The 17,726-nt window shown below is 35.3% G+C and overlaps 2 protein-coding genes across 7 annotated transcripts; one reads left to right on the top strand and one right to left on the bottom strand.

Moving 5' to 3' along the window:
• The first annotated feature begins 643 nt into the window (after positions 1-643).
• LOC104229348 (uncharacterized) lies at positions 644-6,181 on the top strand. Of its 3 annotated transcripts, XM_070160515.1 has the most exons (4): positions 653-800; positions 1,283-1,378; positions 2,413-2,540; positions 4,149-6,181. In XM_070160515.1, the coding sequence occupies exon 4, from the start codon at positions 4,150-4,152 to the stop codon at positions 5,698-5,700; it is 1,551 nt and encodes a 516-aa protein (XP_070016616.1). In that variant the 5' UTR covers positions 653-800; positions 1,283-1,378; positions 2,413-2,540; position 4,149; the 3' UTR covers positions 5,701-6,181. The 3 variants fall into 3 exon arrangements, with proteins under 3 accessions (XP_009780275.1, XP_070016616.1, XP_070016617.1); XM_070160516.1 differs by lacking the exon at positions 1,283-1,378; XM_009781973.2 differs by lacking the exons at positions 1,283-1,378; positions 2,413-2,540 and having other exon boundaries at positions 644-800.
• A 782-nt stretch (positions 6,182-6,963) lies between these two features.
• Positions 6,964-12,926, bottom strand: LOC104229349 (protein WVD2-like 7). Of its 4 annotated transcripts, XM_070160161.1 has the most exons (9): positions 12,632-12,664; positions 12,496-12,544; positions 12,149-12,238; positions 11,051-11,809; positions 10,399-10,944; positions 10,244-10,308; positions 9,465-9,539; positions 8,573-8,669; positions 6,964-7,485 (listed from the first exon to the last, which is right to left on the bottom strand). In XM_070160161.1, exons 3-9 carry the CDS (start codon positions 12,188-12,190, stop codon positions 7,441-7,443), a joined length of 1,629 nt encoding a protein of 542 aa, XP_070016262.1. In that variant the 5' UTR covers positions 12,191-12,238; positions 12,496-12,544; positions 12,632-12,664; the 3' UTR covers positions 6,964-7,440. The 4 variants fall into 4 exon arrangements, with proteins under 4 accessions (XP_070016262.1, XP_009780280.1, XP_070016261.1 ...); XM_009781978.2 differs by lacking the exons at positions 12,496-12,544; positions 12,632-12,664 and adding an exon at positions 12,748-12,922; XM_070160160.1 differs by lacking the exon at positions 12,632-12,664 and having other exon boundaries at positions 12,496-12,623.
• Positions 12,927-17,726: the final 4,800 nt, after the last annotated feature.

Genomic DNA, 17,726 nt, shown 5'->3' with positions numbered 1-17,726 from the left:
ATTAATTATTGTTGAAGATTTGAAGACTTGAGTACTTCAATTCACCAACTTCACAATTTTTCACACAAGTTGCAACAACAAAGTAACCAATTTTAGAAGAAAATTAGAGAGAGAATGAGAGAGATGGTGAAGAAAAATGAAAGAATGAGGAGATATTTATAGTTGAAAATAGGAAAAAAATATAATTATAAAAAGTTTGGGGTTAAAATAAAGTTGGGGGGGGGGGGGGGTTTAAATGGCTATTTTATAAATAGCCAAGGACCATTTTGGCACTCATAACGGCTATTTTTTCAATAGCCAACTGTCAGATTTTTAGAAGATTTTTTTTTTAAAATTATAGTCGTTGGGCCCGTTTAGGACCGTTTGAGACCGGTTGAATCAACCCACTTAGGAGCCGGTCCCGGGCCCAAACAGTCCCGGTCCTAATGGGCTTCGCGTGTGAACCGGTCCACATGGGCCTCAAACCCCTCGGTCCCGGGCTTAAACGGGTAGGTCATTTTAGGCCCACTACCCATGTGGACTCGTGGGCCTGAGCAGGGCCTAACCGACCCACTTGCCACCCTTAAATTATAGATATAGATATTTTTTTAAAATTTAAAAGTAAAAGGGTATAACTGTGCGATTTTAAAATACAAGGGTGTAGCCGCAATTGACTCAAAATACAAGAGTGCCCTAGAAAATTTCAGAGCCTCTTTCTCTGTCTCTCGCCGTTTCCCCAAATTTTCTTCTGCTAATCAGCCGCTGCTCCTCTCATCTAACCCTTGCTTTTGTTCCTCTCAGCTTTGAATACTTTGTTACCGGTAAGTCTTTCGGAATTTTCCCCGCGCACCTTCGTATTTTTTATATTTGATTCATCTTGTTCTCTCATCTATCAGAGATTTCTCTGCTTCTTCTTGTTTGTGTTTGAAAGAATTTATTTATGCATTGATTTTTTTGCGTGAAGACTAGGAAATTAGGGTTTTGGTTTATTTAAATAGTTGCAGGCATCCTCTTTCTTATTCTAGGGATTTTCCTTAATTTTCCGATAATCTTAATCTTTGCGTTACTGATCCTTATGCCTTTGAACCACACGAGCCCTTATTGTGTTTGGTTTGTTAAGATTAAGAAGTATAAAAGCTAATGCCATAACTAAAAGATTTGGAAGTTGTAATTTTAGACTTTGTTTAAAAAATTTATAAGAAATTTGTCATGCTTAATTTATCTAGACAATATGTAACGTGTCTTTTCAAGCATGTGTCTTAATATTTGCGCCTTCTGAATTGAATTAGTATATCCTATGCAGATAGCTGTTGACCCTGTTAAAACAGATGAACAGCTAAAGGAGAATGAATAAGTTGCTTTAAACTCGTCATTATAAATGCACTCTGTGTGAAAACAGGTGCTCAATTATATCTTCTTGTGTAGTAGGAGCAATTTTTAGCCTTTTTCTTAAAGTCATGATAATCAGTTATTAGAAAATAAATTGTACATAGTTTATCAACCAGTGTTGTGAAGAGCATGAAGCGAGTAAAAGCGACAAGCCCCTTTTCACTTAAAGCGAGAAGCAAAGCGCTCACTTTTTTGAAGTGAAGCTAGAGCCTAACGTGACGAGGGGGTAAAGCTTGTGCTTTAGGCCCCCAAATTTGGGGGTCCCCATTTTTAAAAATAATAGGATTATAGGTATTTAAAAAATAATATTTAGTACTTTTAATATAAAAGTAGAGTGTTTTAAATATAAAAGGAAATAGAGCTCTTTAGATATGTAAGTAAAGTAATAATTTGACATATTTAAAAGTGGGTAGATGAATAATTTTTTCAACGTTTCAGGTTGACTCCTTCATTAGATAATGTATAAAAAATTTACTCTCCCTTCTTTGATATGTCTAAGTCAATCTTTCTTTTCCCCAATCTCTTCATATTTCAGAAACCCTACATATTTTTTGTCTTTCTTTTAATATTCTTGCTCACCTTCTTTGTCCAAGATTTCATTACTCACTTTCTTTCTTCAAGATTTCATTAGCTCCACCGTTCAACAATACTTTTAAGCATTCAATAGTTCTATTTTTTTATTGCTCTATAAAATCTTATCGATTAACAATATCTCAAGAAAGATTAAATGAGTTGGTTATATTATTAATTGGATAAGAATAATTAGAGAAAATCGATTATAAAAAAGATTATTAAAAACTTTGTATTTCAAAAAGCTAGAAGAATAGACTTCAAATGAAACCATATATATTAGTATAACTTTCTTTTAAATATTTAGGCCTCATATTAAACTTTGGCTTTAGGCCCCGCATATCCTTGAGCCAACCCTGAGTAAAGCGGAACTTAAAAAAAATACTAAAATAAATATTAGATATATTCTTTTGGTGCCATTAAATATTAGCATAGATGCATCGGTTAGGAGGTGTGAGCGGTTGACTTTGACAGGTACGAGAAGAGGCAGAGAGCGGCCTAAGAAGTATTGGGGCGAGGTGATCAGGAAGGACATGACGCGACTTCAGATTTCCGAGGACATGGCTCTTGATAGGATCATGTGGAGGTCGAGCATTAGGATGGTAGGTTAAGGGGGTAGTCGAGAGTTCTTCCCTCTTTGTACCGGGTAGTCTGATAGAGTTTCGTGTAGGTTTGTTAGCGGTCTATGTTGTGTTCACCTTGTTGTTTTGCATAGTTTTGTGTTATTGTCCTTTCACTTCTTTGTTGTTATTATCTTTCTTTTGGCATCTTTTGTTGTTACCTGCCTTTTCCCTTATTTCTTTTCTGATATTATTGTGCTTCCTGTTGAGCCGAGAGTCTCTCGGAAACAGCCTCTCTACTCTTTATCGGGGTAGGGGTAAGGTCTGCGTACACTCTACTCTCCCCAGACCTCACTAGTGGGATTTTACTGGGTATGTTGTTGTTTTGGTGCCATTAAAATAACAACTTAAGAATTTGCAAAAAAAATCCGTTTCTTAAGTTCATGAACTTCCAACTTGCAACCAAGCGTCCAATTCAAGCCTAACCAATCCAGATTCCAACCAAATTTTGCACACAAGATCCAGATAACATAACAAACCTATACCATGTTCCAAAATAACAATCCGATTCCGATATCATTGAAGTCAACCCCCGGTCAAACCTATGAACTCCCAAACCTATAAATTACCAACTTTCGGCAAATAGAGCTGAATCACCCTAGGAACCTCCAAATCCAATTCGAAACACATGCCTAAGTCCAAAATCACCATACGAACCTTTTGGGCTAATCAAAATACCAATCCGAGGTCATCTACTCAAAAGTCAAATCTTGGTCAACTCTTACAATTTAAGCTTCCAAAATGAGACTAAGTGTTCGATTCACTTTCAAACCTTCCTGAAGCCAAACCAACCACCCCGCAAGTCATAAAACCACAAACACACAGGCGGAAAACATCAAATAGGGGATCGGGGCTCAAATACGCAAAACGACTGGCCGGGTTGTTATCACAAAACAATTTTAACTAAGTTAGGACTACTTAAGAATCATTTCTATTTTCTTTCTAGAGTACTAATTAGTGAACCACATCTAAATGTGTTACTACTTGTTAGGCAGAACAGCAAAAATGCCTCAAGCACAAAATTTGTTGAAAATAAGACCAGCAAGTTCATCATGTCCACGTCTTTAAATCATAATTGAGATAGGCCTTTGTAGCTGATGATCTGAAGTAAACAGTGAGGCACAGACCCAAAAGGTCAACTCAGGACCTGAAGTAAGAATCCATTGCAATGCTCTTGCGACAAAATTAATGCCTGACAATTTTTTCTCATCAATAAAAAGATCCTACCTAATGTTACTGCCGATTTCAATATACGCTTTCGTAATTTTTTTCCCGGAAACTTTAGCCCACTAGGATAAATTGTCTGCCTTTCTTACTTTCTTCACTTCTTTGTCTCACACTATGTTCTCTATTATCTTTCAATAAACATTGAAGGCGTGCAAACTGCAAAGATCACAGAGCATTTATGTTCCTGTTGATATGAATATCTGCCTTTATTTTTTTTGTTTTTCTACGTTTATACCACTGGTCTAAAGATAATACTGATTTGAATGTCTGCATTGATAATTTGTTCCCACTCGGCCAAATTTGCCACCGAATAATTCATATTCTTTAGATGTATGCCTAATGCCTTTGTTTCAATTGATGCAGGATGGATAGGGTTTGCATCTATATTGCTTACAATGGAAAATGGACTACAGATAACAAGTATTTGTATCATGAGATCAAATTAATTCTTGTGAATGATGGAATAACGTTTGAAGATCTTGTCGAAAAGATTTTTCAGGTCCTAAAACTGAAAAGGGGTGAGGTTCAACCAACTATTTGGTTTGACACGAATCTAGAAACAAGCAAAGGGATGCTAGTGACAAACGACGAGGAAGTTACTACTTGCATCTACTTGCTGAAAAATGATCCAAATTTCAAAACTTCCCGTTTCATTGTTGATATGGCGGAAAGGAACTCTTTGTCAGCAAGGTATTCAAAAACCGAAGAAGTCAATATTGTACAACACGAGGAAATGCAGATTGACAGAGATGAGGCATTGATACCGGTTGAGCCAATAACGGAGTTTGAATCTCTGGAAACAAAAGAAAAATCTGTGGACACGGCACAATCAACGCATGGTATGAAACTAAGAAAAAGGTCCCTACCCAGAAAAGTAATAAAAAAAAGAAAAAGGTCGAGGAGTAAAAGAAATGATTGGCCAACAGTGGTTTTGGGAGGAAATGCTTCATTGGATGAAATAGCTGTGGGATCGCTGTTTGAGAACAAAGAAAGTTTGAAGAAATGTTTCACAAATAGTGCAATTCAATACCACTTCAAATTCAAGACCGTCAGATCGACCAAAAAAAGGTATTATCTGAAGTGTTATGATGACAATTGCAGTTGGTATTTGCATGCTTCACGGGTCCGTGATTCTGCATTATTCAAGATTTCGAAGTATGTAGAAGACCATAGTTGCTCTGCTGATGTGCTTCAGCCTGACCAACAACGGCACGCAACATCCAGGGTCATATCCGATTATATCCGTGAGCTTCTACCTGAATATGAAACAGAGATGACACCAAATTTTGTGAAGGAAGAAATGAGAAAGAGATTTGGGCTGAACATTAGTTACCACAAAGCATGGCGATCAATACAATTAGCTTTTGGTGTGACAAAAGGAAGTCCAGAACAGAACAATGAATTGCTTCCCTCTGAATCCGAACAGAACAATGAATTGCTTGTATCTGAACCATACAAGGAATTGCTTCCCTCTGAACCAGAACAGAACAATGAGTTGCTTATGCCTGAACCACAACAGAAGAATGACTTGCTTCCGTCTGAACCGGAACAGAACAACGACTTGCTTATGTCTGAACCAGAACGCAACAATGAATTGCTTCCGTCTGAACCAGAACAGAACAGTGAATTGCTTATGTCTGAACCAGAACAGAAAATTGAGTTGCTTCCGTCTGAACTAGAACAGGAGAATGACTTGCTGATGTCTGAACCAGAACAGAACAATGAATTGCTTGTGTCTATACCAGAACAGAACAATGCATTGCTTCCATCTGAACCAGAACAGAACAATGCATTGCTTCCATCTGAACCAGAACAGAACAATGAATTGCTTCCGTCTGAACCATTACGGAACAATGAATTGATTCCATCTGAAGAAAGAAACCCAGGAAGGGATGATCAGGCCGTATTAGCATAGGCTAAGTGTAGAGCGCCATGTATTGTTCTCCAAACCTGGACAACTGAGAGATGCTATTGGTCTTCATGCCAGGGACTCTAAAAATTTATATCGTAGTTATTCTGGCACGGTACTCTAGATTTAACTGATGTACAAAGGAAGTCTGGTCAGTTTCAGTTTCTTAGGTTTATTATGTTTCCTTCTTAATATTTGTAGTTTGACAGAATATGTTTCTGGCACATGCTTTCTCCTTCCCTTGCTTTAGATGTAGATATTATTTTGGCGTTTTTTCTATTTTTTTTCGAGACCAATGTTAGTAGTATTATTTATGCTATGATCTTTGTTGTCCTTAACTTCCAAGTTACATACAGCTATTCATAGTATCGAAATTCAAGTTATTTGAAGTCAGGGAAGAAAAGATGTAAGAAACGTAGCACTACAAGTTAATTGTGGATTCTTTGGCTTCTCTCGTCTGCTTTATTGAAGCTAGAATTACTGTGTATTGAGACCGAGAAACGTTCTCATATAAGAAAGCTGTGTAAAGTTGCTATTTTCCACCATTATTTTCTCTATGGAAGAAGAGCCTTGAAGTAATAGTAAAATTATCTATATCTTATGAGTTAAAGATAAACTGTTTACATCACTAAAATTATCTATATCTTATGAGTTAAAGATAAACTGTTTACATCACGGAGTGTGGTCCCTTTTTTGGATCTAGCATGATTGTGGGTGCTTGCGCACTAAGATACATCTTTTTGTTTTGTAAATGGAAAGAGATGTTCTTTTTGGCCAAATTACTATTGCTAATGTGCCTTTGTGGTCTTTTCTTCATTTAGGAGATCTCTTTAGAAGTTTTCGCTGATTTCTTTTAAAGATTGTTTCTATGTATTAAATATTGTTGGGCAGATGAGACTTCTTTCTTGGTAAAATTTTCATGTGGCACTCAGTTTTGCGTTACCTATTAGATTTGAATCTACTTTAAAAAAAAGTTCAACTAAAAATAAAATGAGTATTATTACTTTTGACCCACGCCAGAAACTATTTACATTCGGTAGCCTAAAAAGGTATAAAATTTATATAATTTTTGTAAATAACATACAATATGTATATATATACAAAAAAATATAAATTATTTATATATATTAAATAAATTTTTAATACAAATACATAATCTAAAGCTAAACCTAGAGAACCCGTAAGTAGAACTGTTGGTCCACCCCTGGCGTAAACCCACATGAAAAAGATGTGTAATATTTTCAAGCTTAGCTCACATGAAACAAAGCATTGAATCCAAATGTTTACACTACTTTGATACCATATAAAATCAACTTTGGACATGGACCAGATTTTACCCTATCATACAATAACTTTGATACTACAATGGAACCTTCAATCATAGAGATCACTTTCTGCTCATACATTTTTACATATAAGGGTGACTAGATCTAATGCTATATAATATAAGAAAATAAAACCTAAATGACCTAGTCACTAGATGGTGACTTTAACTGCCAAAGAGAACAAGAGGATATTGTCAAGAGTTCAGCATAGTGTTAATACACCAGATCGATACAAGAATAGGCGACTGAGCCAGCAGTTTCAAGAGATGACTGGCTCTTCTTGCATAAGAAGTTCTTGAAAAGCAGTTCCCGAAATCTTGCCTGCATGACTCGTTCAGTGGTCCATTTCCTCAACAAAATACCATCATGGTAATACCGAAATTCATGTTTTCACCCATTTGGATATGTGTACTTTCATATTTCACCTATTTGACCCAGGTCGTTTGATCTTCACTTTGGTAACCTCCTGCATATCAGAACGCTCAATGAAATTAATAATTATAAATTCGAATAGTGAAGGTTAAGCACTCTCCAACACAAACTGTTGGCTGGGAGATTCATGCAGGTTTTGTTTCTTAAAACAAATAGCATTGGAGGTGAGATTTGCTAAACAGTTCTAGTTGGCTAACTGATGTCATTTGGACAACACAAATGCTTTTACTAGCTTGCAGATTTCTTTCAAACTTTTAAGTACTTTAGCGGTTTGCATGTCATATTTTGAAAGACCAAAATTGATATGAAAACCGGATTTTTAATCATTTCAATGCAAATACAACAACAACAACAACAACAACAACGACGACGACGACGACGACCCAGTAAAATCCCACAAGTGGGGTCTGGGGAGGGTAATGTGTACGCAGACCTTACTTCTACCCGAAGGGTAGAGAGGCTGTTTCCGTAAACCAGATAATTCAGTATATACTTTCTTTTTCATTTGTTTGTAACTTTGTTTATATTTCAGTATAGGCTTTCCTTTATCACAATTAAGTAATTCCAATTGACTAGTCAAGATATAGGAAAGGTTTCACTGGTGGAAACCATAAGAAAGATGATTTGACATATTCTAATACTGAAAGTAAAAGATACTCTCTCTGTCCCATTTTATGTGAAGGTATTTGACTGCACAGAGTTTAAGAAAGAAAGACTTTTGAAAAATTTGTGGTCTAAAAGAAGCCACAAATATTTGTGTGGCTATACATCATCTCATTAAAGGTAATAAAGGAAGTTAAAGTTAAATTGCTTTTAAATTATAAATGTGCCATTCTTTTTTGGGTCAGACTAAGAAGGAAAGTATACTACATAAAATGGAAATAGAGGAGTAACTCATAAATGAATAGTTTGTTCCAGAGAAATCACGTCAATGCTAAATTTATTCAACAATATGAAGGAAGGCTGCTGCATATCTCTTCGAGTACTTGCGACGCAGAACTTTCTGTTTTAAGGGAAAAGGTAAAGCAAAACCGAGACAAGAGATAAAAGTGGAAAGTAGGTCAACTATATTAGATTAGAGAAATTAGAACTAAAAACATGGGGGCCAGATTTTGTAATACCTCTTTCCATTTATCAGCTGATCTATCAGTTCTCGAGCCCGTAGACGCTCTGATAGAATTCACCTTTTTCTTCACCATGCCACCATCTTTAGGTGCCCTGCTCCAAATGTATTGCAACTTTAAAACTGATTAGTGGGATTGAACGTAATTGAGGCATAGTAACTATGCGAATGTATATGTTTAATTCTCTCAACCTAGGGCTAGAAGTTTTACAGAAGTGTGTTTGGAAAGTTACTGGGAGAGTTACCAAGATTTATTAATTGAAGGGTTTGTAGAGCAGGATCCAAAGGGGAGTGCTAAATGAAGTTCTCATTCAACAACTTTCAATTCACAAGTACCACAGAATAATAACTGATGAAAATTCCTCCCTACAGACTTACTCCTGCAGTCACCTTAGCAATTTCACAATACCGCCCCAGGACCATTTTAGAAGGGAAAATGTAATACACAATAATAAGCTAAAGAGATGCAAGGAAGGAAACAACCTACATGAAAATTTGGTCGAGAAGGTAGATCCCTCTAAACAGAATGATGACTCCATCTACAACCTTATTTGAACTACTCTCTGTTTGTTTAGGGGGAGGGGATGGATAGGAGTAGATGTAAGATTTTAAGAATAAATAAGATAAAGAAGGTCCCAGTGACCCCTCATTGAGTATGGTTCAATGGACGGCTTGAATTTCAGACAGCATAATCCCTCCCCTAAGGGGCAGGGGGCAGTACTGATGAATGTTTCAAATGGTTAAAAAGGAAAAAGAAAGAAAATTCAACAATCCACTGTTGCAATAATATAAGGAGGAAAAAAATCCGGCAGCTCCCTTTAAAATTCAAGAAATAACAGAAAGCATCGACTATAATGGGAAGGATCCCGAAACAATCTCTGAGATCTTACCCTGATGACAAATAAGCCGAACGAGCCCCCGATTGGCCTTTTAGAGTGATTTCCTTATTCGGCATCTTCCTTAATCTGTCATTGGGTAACATAGTTACTTGCATGTATGAGATCTAGTTTCCCTAATTGACTGGCAACATCTGCCGAAATAATAGAATAAAATGAAATTCATAGAATTCTTGCCTCCAGCTAAATTTTTCCAAATGGAGATGCTGTCATGCAGTGTTATCAGAGGCGAGTAAAAACCAAGAAGTGCCAGCTGGGGCTTTAAGCGCAAAACACAATTACATTGCGAGTTTTAGTGAAGAAAAGCACAGATGAAGGAAAGAACAAAATATATATGCAATGCAAACACTAACACATTTCCTCCTACATCACTTCTGTAGCAAGTCAGCTAATCTAGTCAATCACTGAATATGAAACTTGTACAGAAACAAAATCTTCAGTCTCGTGGCCAACAAAATCAGGTCTTCTTCATCGTTCATTTTATGGTAAGGAGTGTGCCGTGTCATTCGTTTGGCACAGGAAACCCCAATTGTGGTATAAATGCGTCCCTCCCCCAGGATCCCTCCAGAAAAGAAGTGCAAAGCCCTTTTAAGATAAGATTGGAGCCTGATACATATGTCAATTTGCCTAAAGAAAATTTTTGAGGCCACTCAGTTAATTTGCATAAGACTCATATACATAGAATAATTATGCTAAACAATTTGTAGGTAGGCAGTCAAAAGAAACCAGTATGTGTTACCTATACAAGCTAGTCAAAGAAGCAATTGAATTACCTTTCACTCTCCTTCAGAGGAGTCAGAGAAGTTGAAATTTTCTGCTCGGATTCCTTTGACAACGCCTAACCAAACAAATGGAAACCAACAGCTAAATACTTGGTGAAACATTAAGGCATTCTACATGGAAAAAAAAATATGTTTGAATGTTGAACCTGGTCTTGTCCACCATATGTCATATCTCCGGTAGATCTTCCTTGGCTAAAACTGTTCTGGAAAGCCCTAAATGCTCGCTTTACAATATCCTTGTCCCCCATCTTCTCCATGATTAAAGATTTTCTCATTGTAGTATTAGAAGCTGTAGAATTTGCGGAACTCAAACTCAGAGACATGTGTAATGATGTCGGAGCTGCTCTCTTGCTCTCTAGTACAGGAGAATTTTTACTCCTTTGCATTGTTGCACCGTTCAACTTTTTGTTCGAGGATAAAGGCGTTGCACCATTCAACTTTTTGTTTGACGATTGAGAAGGTGACGACGCAAATGACCCAGGAACAACTTTCTTTCGTTGTGCCAAAGGAGTATTATTACTTCTTTGAGTTGACGTTCCACTCACTTTCTTCACTGATGGTTGAGATGGAGTAATGACCTTAGAAGTTGATGCTTGCGTAGATGTTGGAATGAAAATTCTTGCGGATTTTGTCACAGGTGATGTCAGTTTCTTCTTTGTTCCAGCGGATACCCGATCCTCCACAGTGTGTACCTGAACATAAAGAAGAAACACTTCATAAATAACAGGAAAGAGATATAATAGGAACTAGGATCAATCACTTGAAGTACCAATAGCCAGAAAAGTTCCAACATATCACCTTTCGAGGTGCAATCTTTACATTTGCCTTAGGGGTTTTGCTTTTCTTAAACGAGGATTTTCGTGCTTCAGAATCCGCTTGTGGAATCTCTACTACACTATCTTGACATTCTTTTTCAGGATTCCATTCTTCAACCTTATGAACTTCTTCTTGATCACATGTTCCCAAAATAGTTTCTTCCTTAGGTTTAGTAACCAATGAGCTATCACATTCCACATCAATGGTAATATCCTCCTTCGATTCATCGACTCCCGATACAGTTCCTTCCTTAACTTCAGTAACCAATGAGCTAACACACTCTTTATCAACAGAAATATCTTCTTTTGACTCATCAATTCCCGATATAGTTAGTTCCTTAGCATTGGTAAGTAATAAGTTATCACATTCCAAATCAACAGTAGTATCTGCCTTTGGCTCATCAACTTCATCACTAGTCTTAAAATCTTTCACCAACATTTTCTGCTCACCATTGGATGAACTGAAATCACCATCAGAAACATGAGGTTCCGTTTCCTTTTCTACTTGTTGTGTTTCCTCCTCTAATTGCTCCAACTTCTTAGCAGCAATCTTCTTGTAATGTGCTTCGAAATATGCCTTCTTCTGAGCTACTGATCCAGGTGTCGAACACTTCTCAACTTCTTCAAGATACTTGTTAGGGGAGAAAGATGACCATTTCTCCCAAGAAAGTGCATCATTCTCAAACCTTCCAAATGAAACTGATACTTCAAGTCTAGGACCAGATACAACTGACTCACCCATCTGCTCATTAAAACACAAATCTATACTTCATCAATAAACTCAAACAAGAATCACAATGACAACTCACTAAGGCTTAAAATAAGATCTAAGAGGATCATTGAATCAATAAACAACAACAGCAAAAACCCAGTATAATCCCACAAGTGGGGTTTGGGGAGGCTTACCCCTGCCCTCGACTCAAGGCAAGATGCAAATAGAGCAGTAGAACAAGCATTAACAACAACAAGATCATTGAATCAATAATTATCAACAAATATAGCATACTCAAAGAAACATTATTTGAAAAAAAATTCCAAAAATAGGCTACTTTTAACTGATCAAAGAACAGAAATATTGTACCTTGTGCTTGACAGCAGGAGTTTGCACAATGGATTCACCCATCAATCTACAAAGCTACCACAAGATTTCGCACAATACACATATCATGGCCTGTGAAAAATAAGCAAATTGAAGAAATTGAAGTAAGAAATATGCAGTTACAAGTCCATGTGCTGTGTTTTCTACTGTTACTTATGCATTATCCATACTGTTTTTTTACAGTTATTTTTTTAAGGGAAAAAAAGAGAATTTTTTTTTGTCAGTTTATGGATCTATTGGAAACTGCTAAAGATCAAAACTTTAATCATCACAAGATTGACATATTATGAAAATGAAACAAAAACACTAAAGTTGCATATAATTCTCACGATAAGTACAAAAAGTCGTGTATCATCTTTTTACTGCAAGCCCCTCTTTCTGGAGACACAAACAAAAGTTGTAAAGTTGCAATCTTTGATAAGAAAAATGACCAAAAGTAAGAAAAAGATTGACACATTATAGTACCAAATACATTATTAGGTTGGTGTTGAAAATCTTGAAAAGATTTGTGATAATAACATAATGACAAATCTAACAATAAAGTTGAAAAAAATTATGAAAAATTTAAAAAGGGGTCTTACCTAAAATACAATTAAATTCAAAGGGCATGGAAAGAGACGGGTAAAGAAGATAATGATCAGATTGGGCATGAGGAAGAAGATAGAGAGAAGTAAAAGAGGCCCACTGAAAGAAGAAACAGCGAGAAAGTACAGAAGAGAGTGAAGAAAGCGTGATGTGATGATGGTATGAATCTTCAAAGGGCAATGGAGGCGCCTTAGGACACGTGGGGCCTTCCTATTTAGTACACTACATGACTCGTTTGGACAATCTTTTAGATAAGTTATTTGTTGGAGAAGCACGCACTGTCCCGGACCCCATGTAGGATAATACTGTGTATATTATTATTGTTGTTGTGTTATAAATAAAATTTTATTTACGGTGAATGCCTATATTTAGAGAGATTCTAGGGTTTATTACTTCGTGGCTAAGTCACTATCTCCCTATAAATAGAGTGTTCTATTCCACTGTAATTCATCCCAAAAATCAATAAGAATTCTCTCTCTACTTTTCTCTGCAACATTGTTCTTCTTCTTTTGTTGTTTCATAACACGTTATCAGCACGAGACTCTAATTAATTGAGTAGAAGCTTTGGGATTGAGCATAATGATTGTCAATTGTTCCATGAACTTCCTTCAGGATTAAATTCTAGATTTAAGGTAAGTATTTTACTTTACTTTTCTCTTTTAAATTCTTGAATTCTATTATAACTCTAATATATTTGCAAGAAATTATAACCCCCTGAAGTGGTAAAATTTGTATGCCTTGTCATGATCAAAGTCATATATGATCATGAGCACAAGAAGTGAAAACCCGTCCCATTGAATTTATTTCATTCTCATTCCCTTAAGAGAATGTGATAGCAATATGTGATAAGTTTGAAAGAAGACAAAATTATTACCGTGAAGGTATCAATGAATGTGGACATGGCAATAGACGAAATTATAATCGTCATCATTGTGATACAACAACAACAACAACAACATCCCAGTATAATCCCACAAGTGAGGTATGGGAAGGGTAATATGTACGTAGACCTTACCCCTACCCCGAGGGGCAGAGAGGTTATTTCCAGGAGACCCTCATCATCATTGTGATAATGAGAATAATAAGGATTCTCAAAATAATCTTTCATTCTGTGAAAATAATATTTATCATCGATTTGACATGAGATTTTATAAAGCACATATAGATGACTATGGTCCATTCATGATGTGAATGTGACACATCTGATTTATGAATACATATTCATTCTTGCAAGAATATGAACGTGCTAGTGGTAGTGAATATACCACACTCACCTCTAGAAAGAGGTTTGAGAAAATATAAAAACATAATGTCATTATTATGGCATGAATGGTCATTGGTCACGTACCTATTGTACGCCAAAATATTTTGGCAATGTAAAGGGCAACATAATGCAAGAAACTTATCTTGCATATAATTTTGACCATGACCATAATGGTATAACTTTCTCCTTGAAAGAGATATATGACCATATGGATGTTGATGAATATGTGGTAGTACAAAATTAATTGAAAGCTCTTGAAGATCCAATTACCACTATTTTGGAGAAATAAAATTGAATGTCAATAAGATATTGTGTTGTAGTAAGTCTCAAAGAAACTTATTTAGTTTCTAAAGTATTCGCGAAAGTGGTTGGTCATACTGAGACTATAAATAAAGGAAAGGTTTAATATATTCTATTACTACAACTTGTAGCGGGGTAATATGTATGTGAAAAGTTACCCGCTTTATTATCCAGTTTGTACTACACAAACAAAAGAATGCAATAAAAAGTAGAAGTTTATTGATATAAAAACCCATATCATAATAAACTTGGAGTTTATTGATAATTCTACACGTCACGGTGTAAATTTGAAGTTTATCAGTATTGATAATTTATTCAGTTGACATAATTGGTTTAGCTATATCAATTTAAGTATGATGTGCAAAAATAATAGAGAATTCACATGGGTAAATATTAAAGAACTAGAAAGTTCTTTACGAATTCTCTTATATTGTTTGTTCTCATTAATTAATTGACCAACTAAATTTGGGATTGAAACCCATGATTGCTGAAAATATCAAAAGTGAATATGGGCCCATTCATTTGACATGTATACCACATAAGATGCATCTATGAGATGGTTACATGTGCAATTATTATTAACCCGCAACATGGTGTTTTGCGAGGTAACTTGCTCAATAATTTAATTTCGAGCATAATTTCCAGATTTTCTATTCAAGAAGTTCATCTTGATAAGTTGGTTTACATCACAGCTGGTTTAGCAAAATAATTTATTGGGTGTCTCCACTTAATAGCTAAACTATTGCCTATGAGAACAAACTTATCTATATCAATTTGATATAGGGTATATACGAAAGTATATTACATTCTCCCCTCACAAATGGTTCAGGGTCAGGAACCAAATAATTTCATATTATTATTATTGATGTGCGGTGTATATTGATTAACACCATAACGCACAAAGATGAGTTCTCAAAGTTGAGGAAACAAGTTAGTTTTTCTAACATGAGGGGGAGACATGATAAACGGTTGAGAAAAAGTTACGTGGAACGGATTATCATTTGTATATATAGATCCTCGAATATCATAATATGAACTTGAAGTTCATAAAAAAAATAATTCTTTTGCAATATATTGCAAAGTATGCTAGACGCATTTGCTGACCCAACGAAAGTAACTATATTCTCATTGCAAATGCTCATATTAAGTCCTAGAAGGACAAAGTCTATGGTACGCTTAAAGCGTATAGACAAATCGGTTTCAAATAGAACTTCTTGATAAAGAATATGAACAAATGATCAAAGTGATCATAATAAGGAGGCAAGTAATCTAGAAGATCACATGACATAACACTTTATAAAATCTCATGAGAGATTCAGATACCTGAATATATGAACGAAGAGATCTCTATGTTATGTCTTTATAAAAAAATGTTGGAATCGATATAAAATGTTCGTTGACGACATCTATGATAGCGCTAAATATAGATGAGGATCTTAAGTCTGTCGCCTACAGACACAAAAATATTGGCCAAATGGAAGAGACACAATTCGAATAGAATTGGTTTCATATGAAAGACATATAATTTTGTCTATGTTGTTCAAATACTTGAAAGTATAAAGTCAATGGTATGTGCAATCAGTTTTCGATATCTTATATGTCTAGCATGACATGAAAACTTGATATGCATCTAAAGTCTATTATATGGCTTATATGACTTAACTTATATGACAATCCATGAAGGAATTAAGTTGCTTGAAACATCTACAATTCTTGATCTTGAGGTACCACTTCCTCGGTGCAATATGTGCAAAAATGTATCTTGCTATAACTATAAGCATGATAATATGATAGCAAGAGTTTTCACCTCTATGTGAAGATATTGAACTGACGATTCCAACAAGATCATATGAAGACAATATATCTATTAGGGATGATGATTTCAAAGTGAAACAAATTTGTTCAAGTTAATATGACTGATTTGTTTATCAAATCTCTACCAAAGATCTTTTGAAAATGGTGCACAAGATTGGAATGCAAATGCTTAAAGATGTGAATTGATGCTCTCATCAGGGGGAGTTAATACGCGTTGTACTCTTTTTCCCTTACAAGATTTTGTCCCACTAAGTTTTTCTTATAAGGTTTTTAACGAGGCAACCAAAAGGCGTATTGTTAGATATGTGTACTCTTTTTCCTTCTCTAAAATTTTTTCCATTGGGTTTTATTTTAGTTAAGGTTTTAACGAGGCACATTATCTGTTGAATAGATATTCAAGAGGGAGTGTTATAAATAGAGTTCTATTTATGGTGAATGTCTATATTTAGAGAGATTCTAGGGTTTATTACCTGGTGGCTAAGTCACTCTCTCCCTATAAATAGAGGGTTCTATTCCATTGTAATTCATCCCAAAAATCAATAAGAATTCTCTCTCCCTACTTTTCTTTGCAATACTGTTCTTCTTCTTTTATTGTTTCATAACATGTTGTTATTTGTTAGAAAAGCAGCGGGAAAAGAAAAGTTGGAGAAGCAAAAAGAAAAAGAAAAAGGGAAGAAATTAAAAAATAATCAGATTTACAAGTGGTCACTCAAAAATAGTTATAGTTTCAAAAGTAATTGAAATTTAGCCACTTGTCATGTAAATATAAATTTAAACAAAAACGCTGATCAAAATTCGAAAAAATACTCCAGTATAATATACTGACTGGAGTTCTAGCATAAGTATACTGAAACTCAAGTATAATATACTGGAGATTGGAATACCGGTGATCCAATATCCAGTATATTATACTGGAACTTTTCGCGTGTTGGAATTCCAGCATAACATGCTGGAATTCATACACAGGTGCATCGATCTCGAATATATTATGCTGGAACTTTTCGTGTTGCAACAAAATAATGGTTATTTTTCAATGACTTTGCAAACGCTCGCTATTTTTGAATAATCAGTCCGAAAACTGGCTAGCCCGTGCTATTTTTACTCCAATCTCCAGTATATTATACTGGAACTTTTCGCGTGTTGGAGTTCCAGCATAATATGCTAGAAGTTCATACACAGGTGCACCGATCTCCAGTATATTATACTGAAACTTTTCGTGTTGCAGCAAAATATTAGATATTTTACAATGACTTTGCAAACGTTGGCTATTTTAAAATGATCAGTCCGAAAACTGGCTAGCCCGTGCTATTTTTACAAGAAAAGGATGTTGGAGAAGCTCTTTTTGAGATTTTGTCTTATAGACTATTTGGCTAAGCTTTAAAAAAATTAATTTATGTGACTAAGCTTTTAAAAGGAAAAATAGTAGAAGCATAAATAATTTTTGAGAAGCAAAAAAAATTATTTCTTCCCAAAAGCACTTTTTAAAATCTAGGTTAAAAACTGATTGCCACTCAAAAGTATTTTTCATATCAATTGGCCAAATACAAACTGTTTCTTGCCAAAATACCTTTTAAAATTTGTTTTTTGATAAAAATA

The sequence above is a fragment of the Nicotiana sylvestris genome, chromosome 10 (assembly GCF_000393655.2).
Source record: "Nicotiana sylvestris chromosome 10, ASM39365v2, whole genome shotgun sequence".
Classification (NCBI taxonomy): domain Eukaryota; kingdom Viridiplantae; phylum Streptophyta; class Magnoliopsida; order Solanales; family Solanaceae; genus Nicotiana; species Nicotiana sylvestris.
This window is presented reverse-complemented; position numbering and strand designations above follow the sequence as displayed.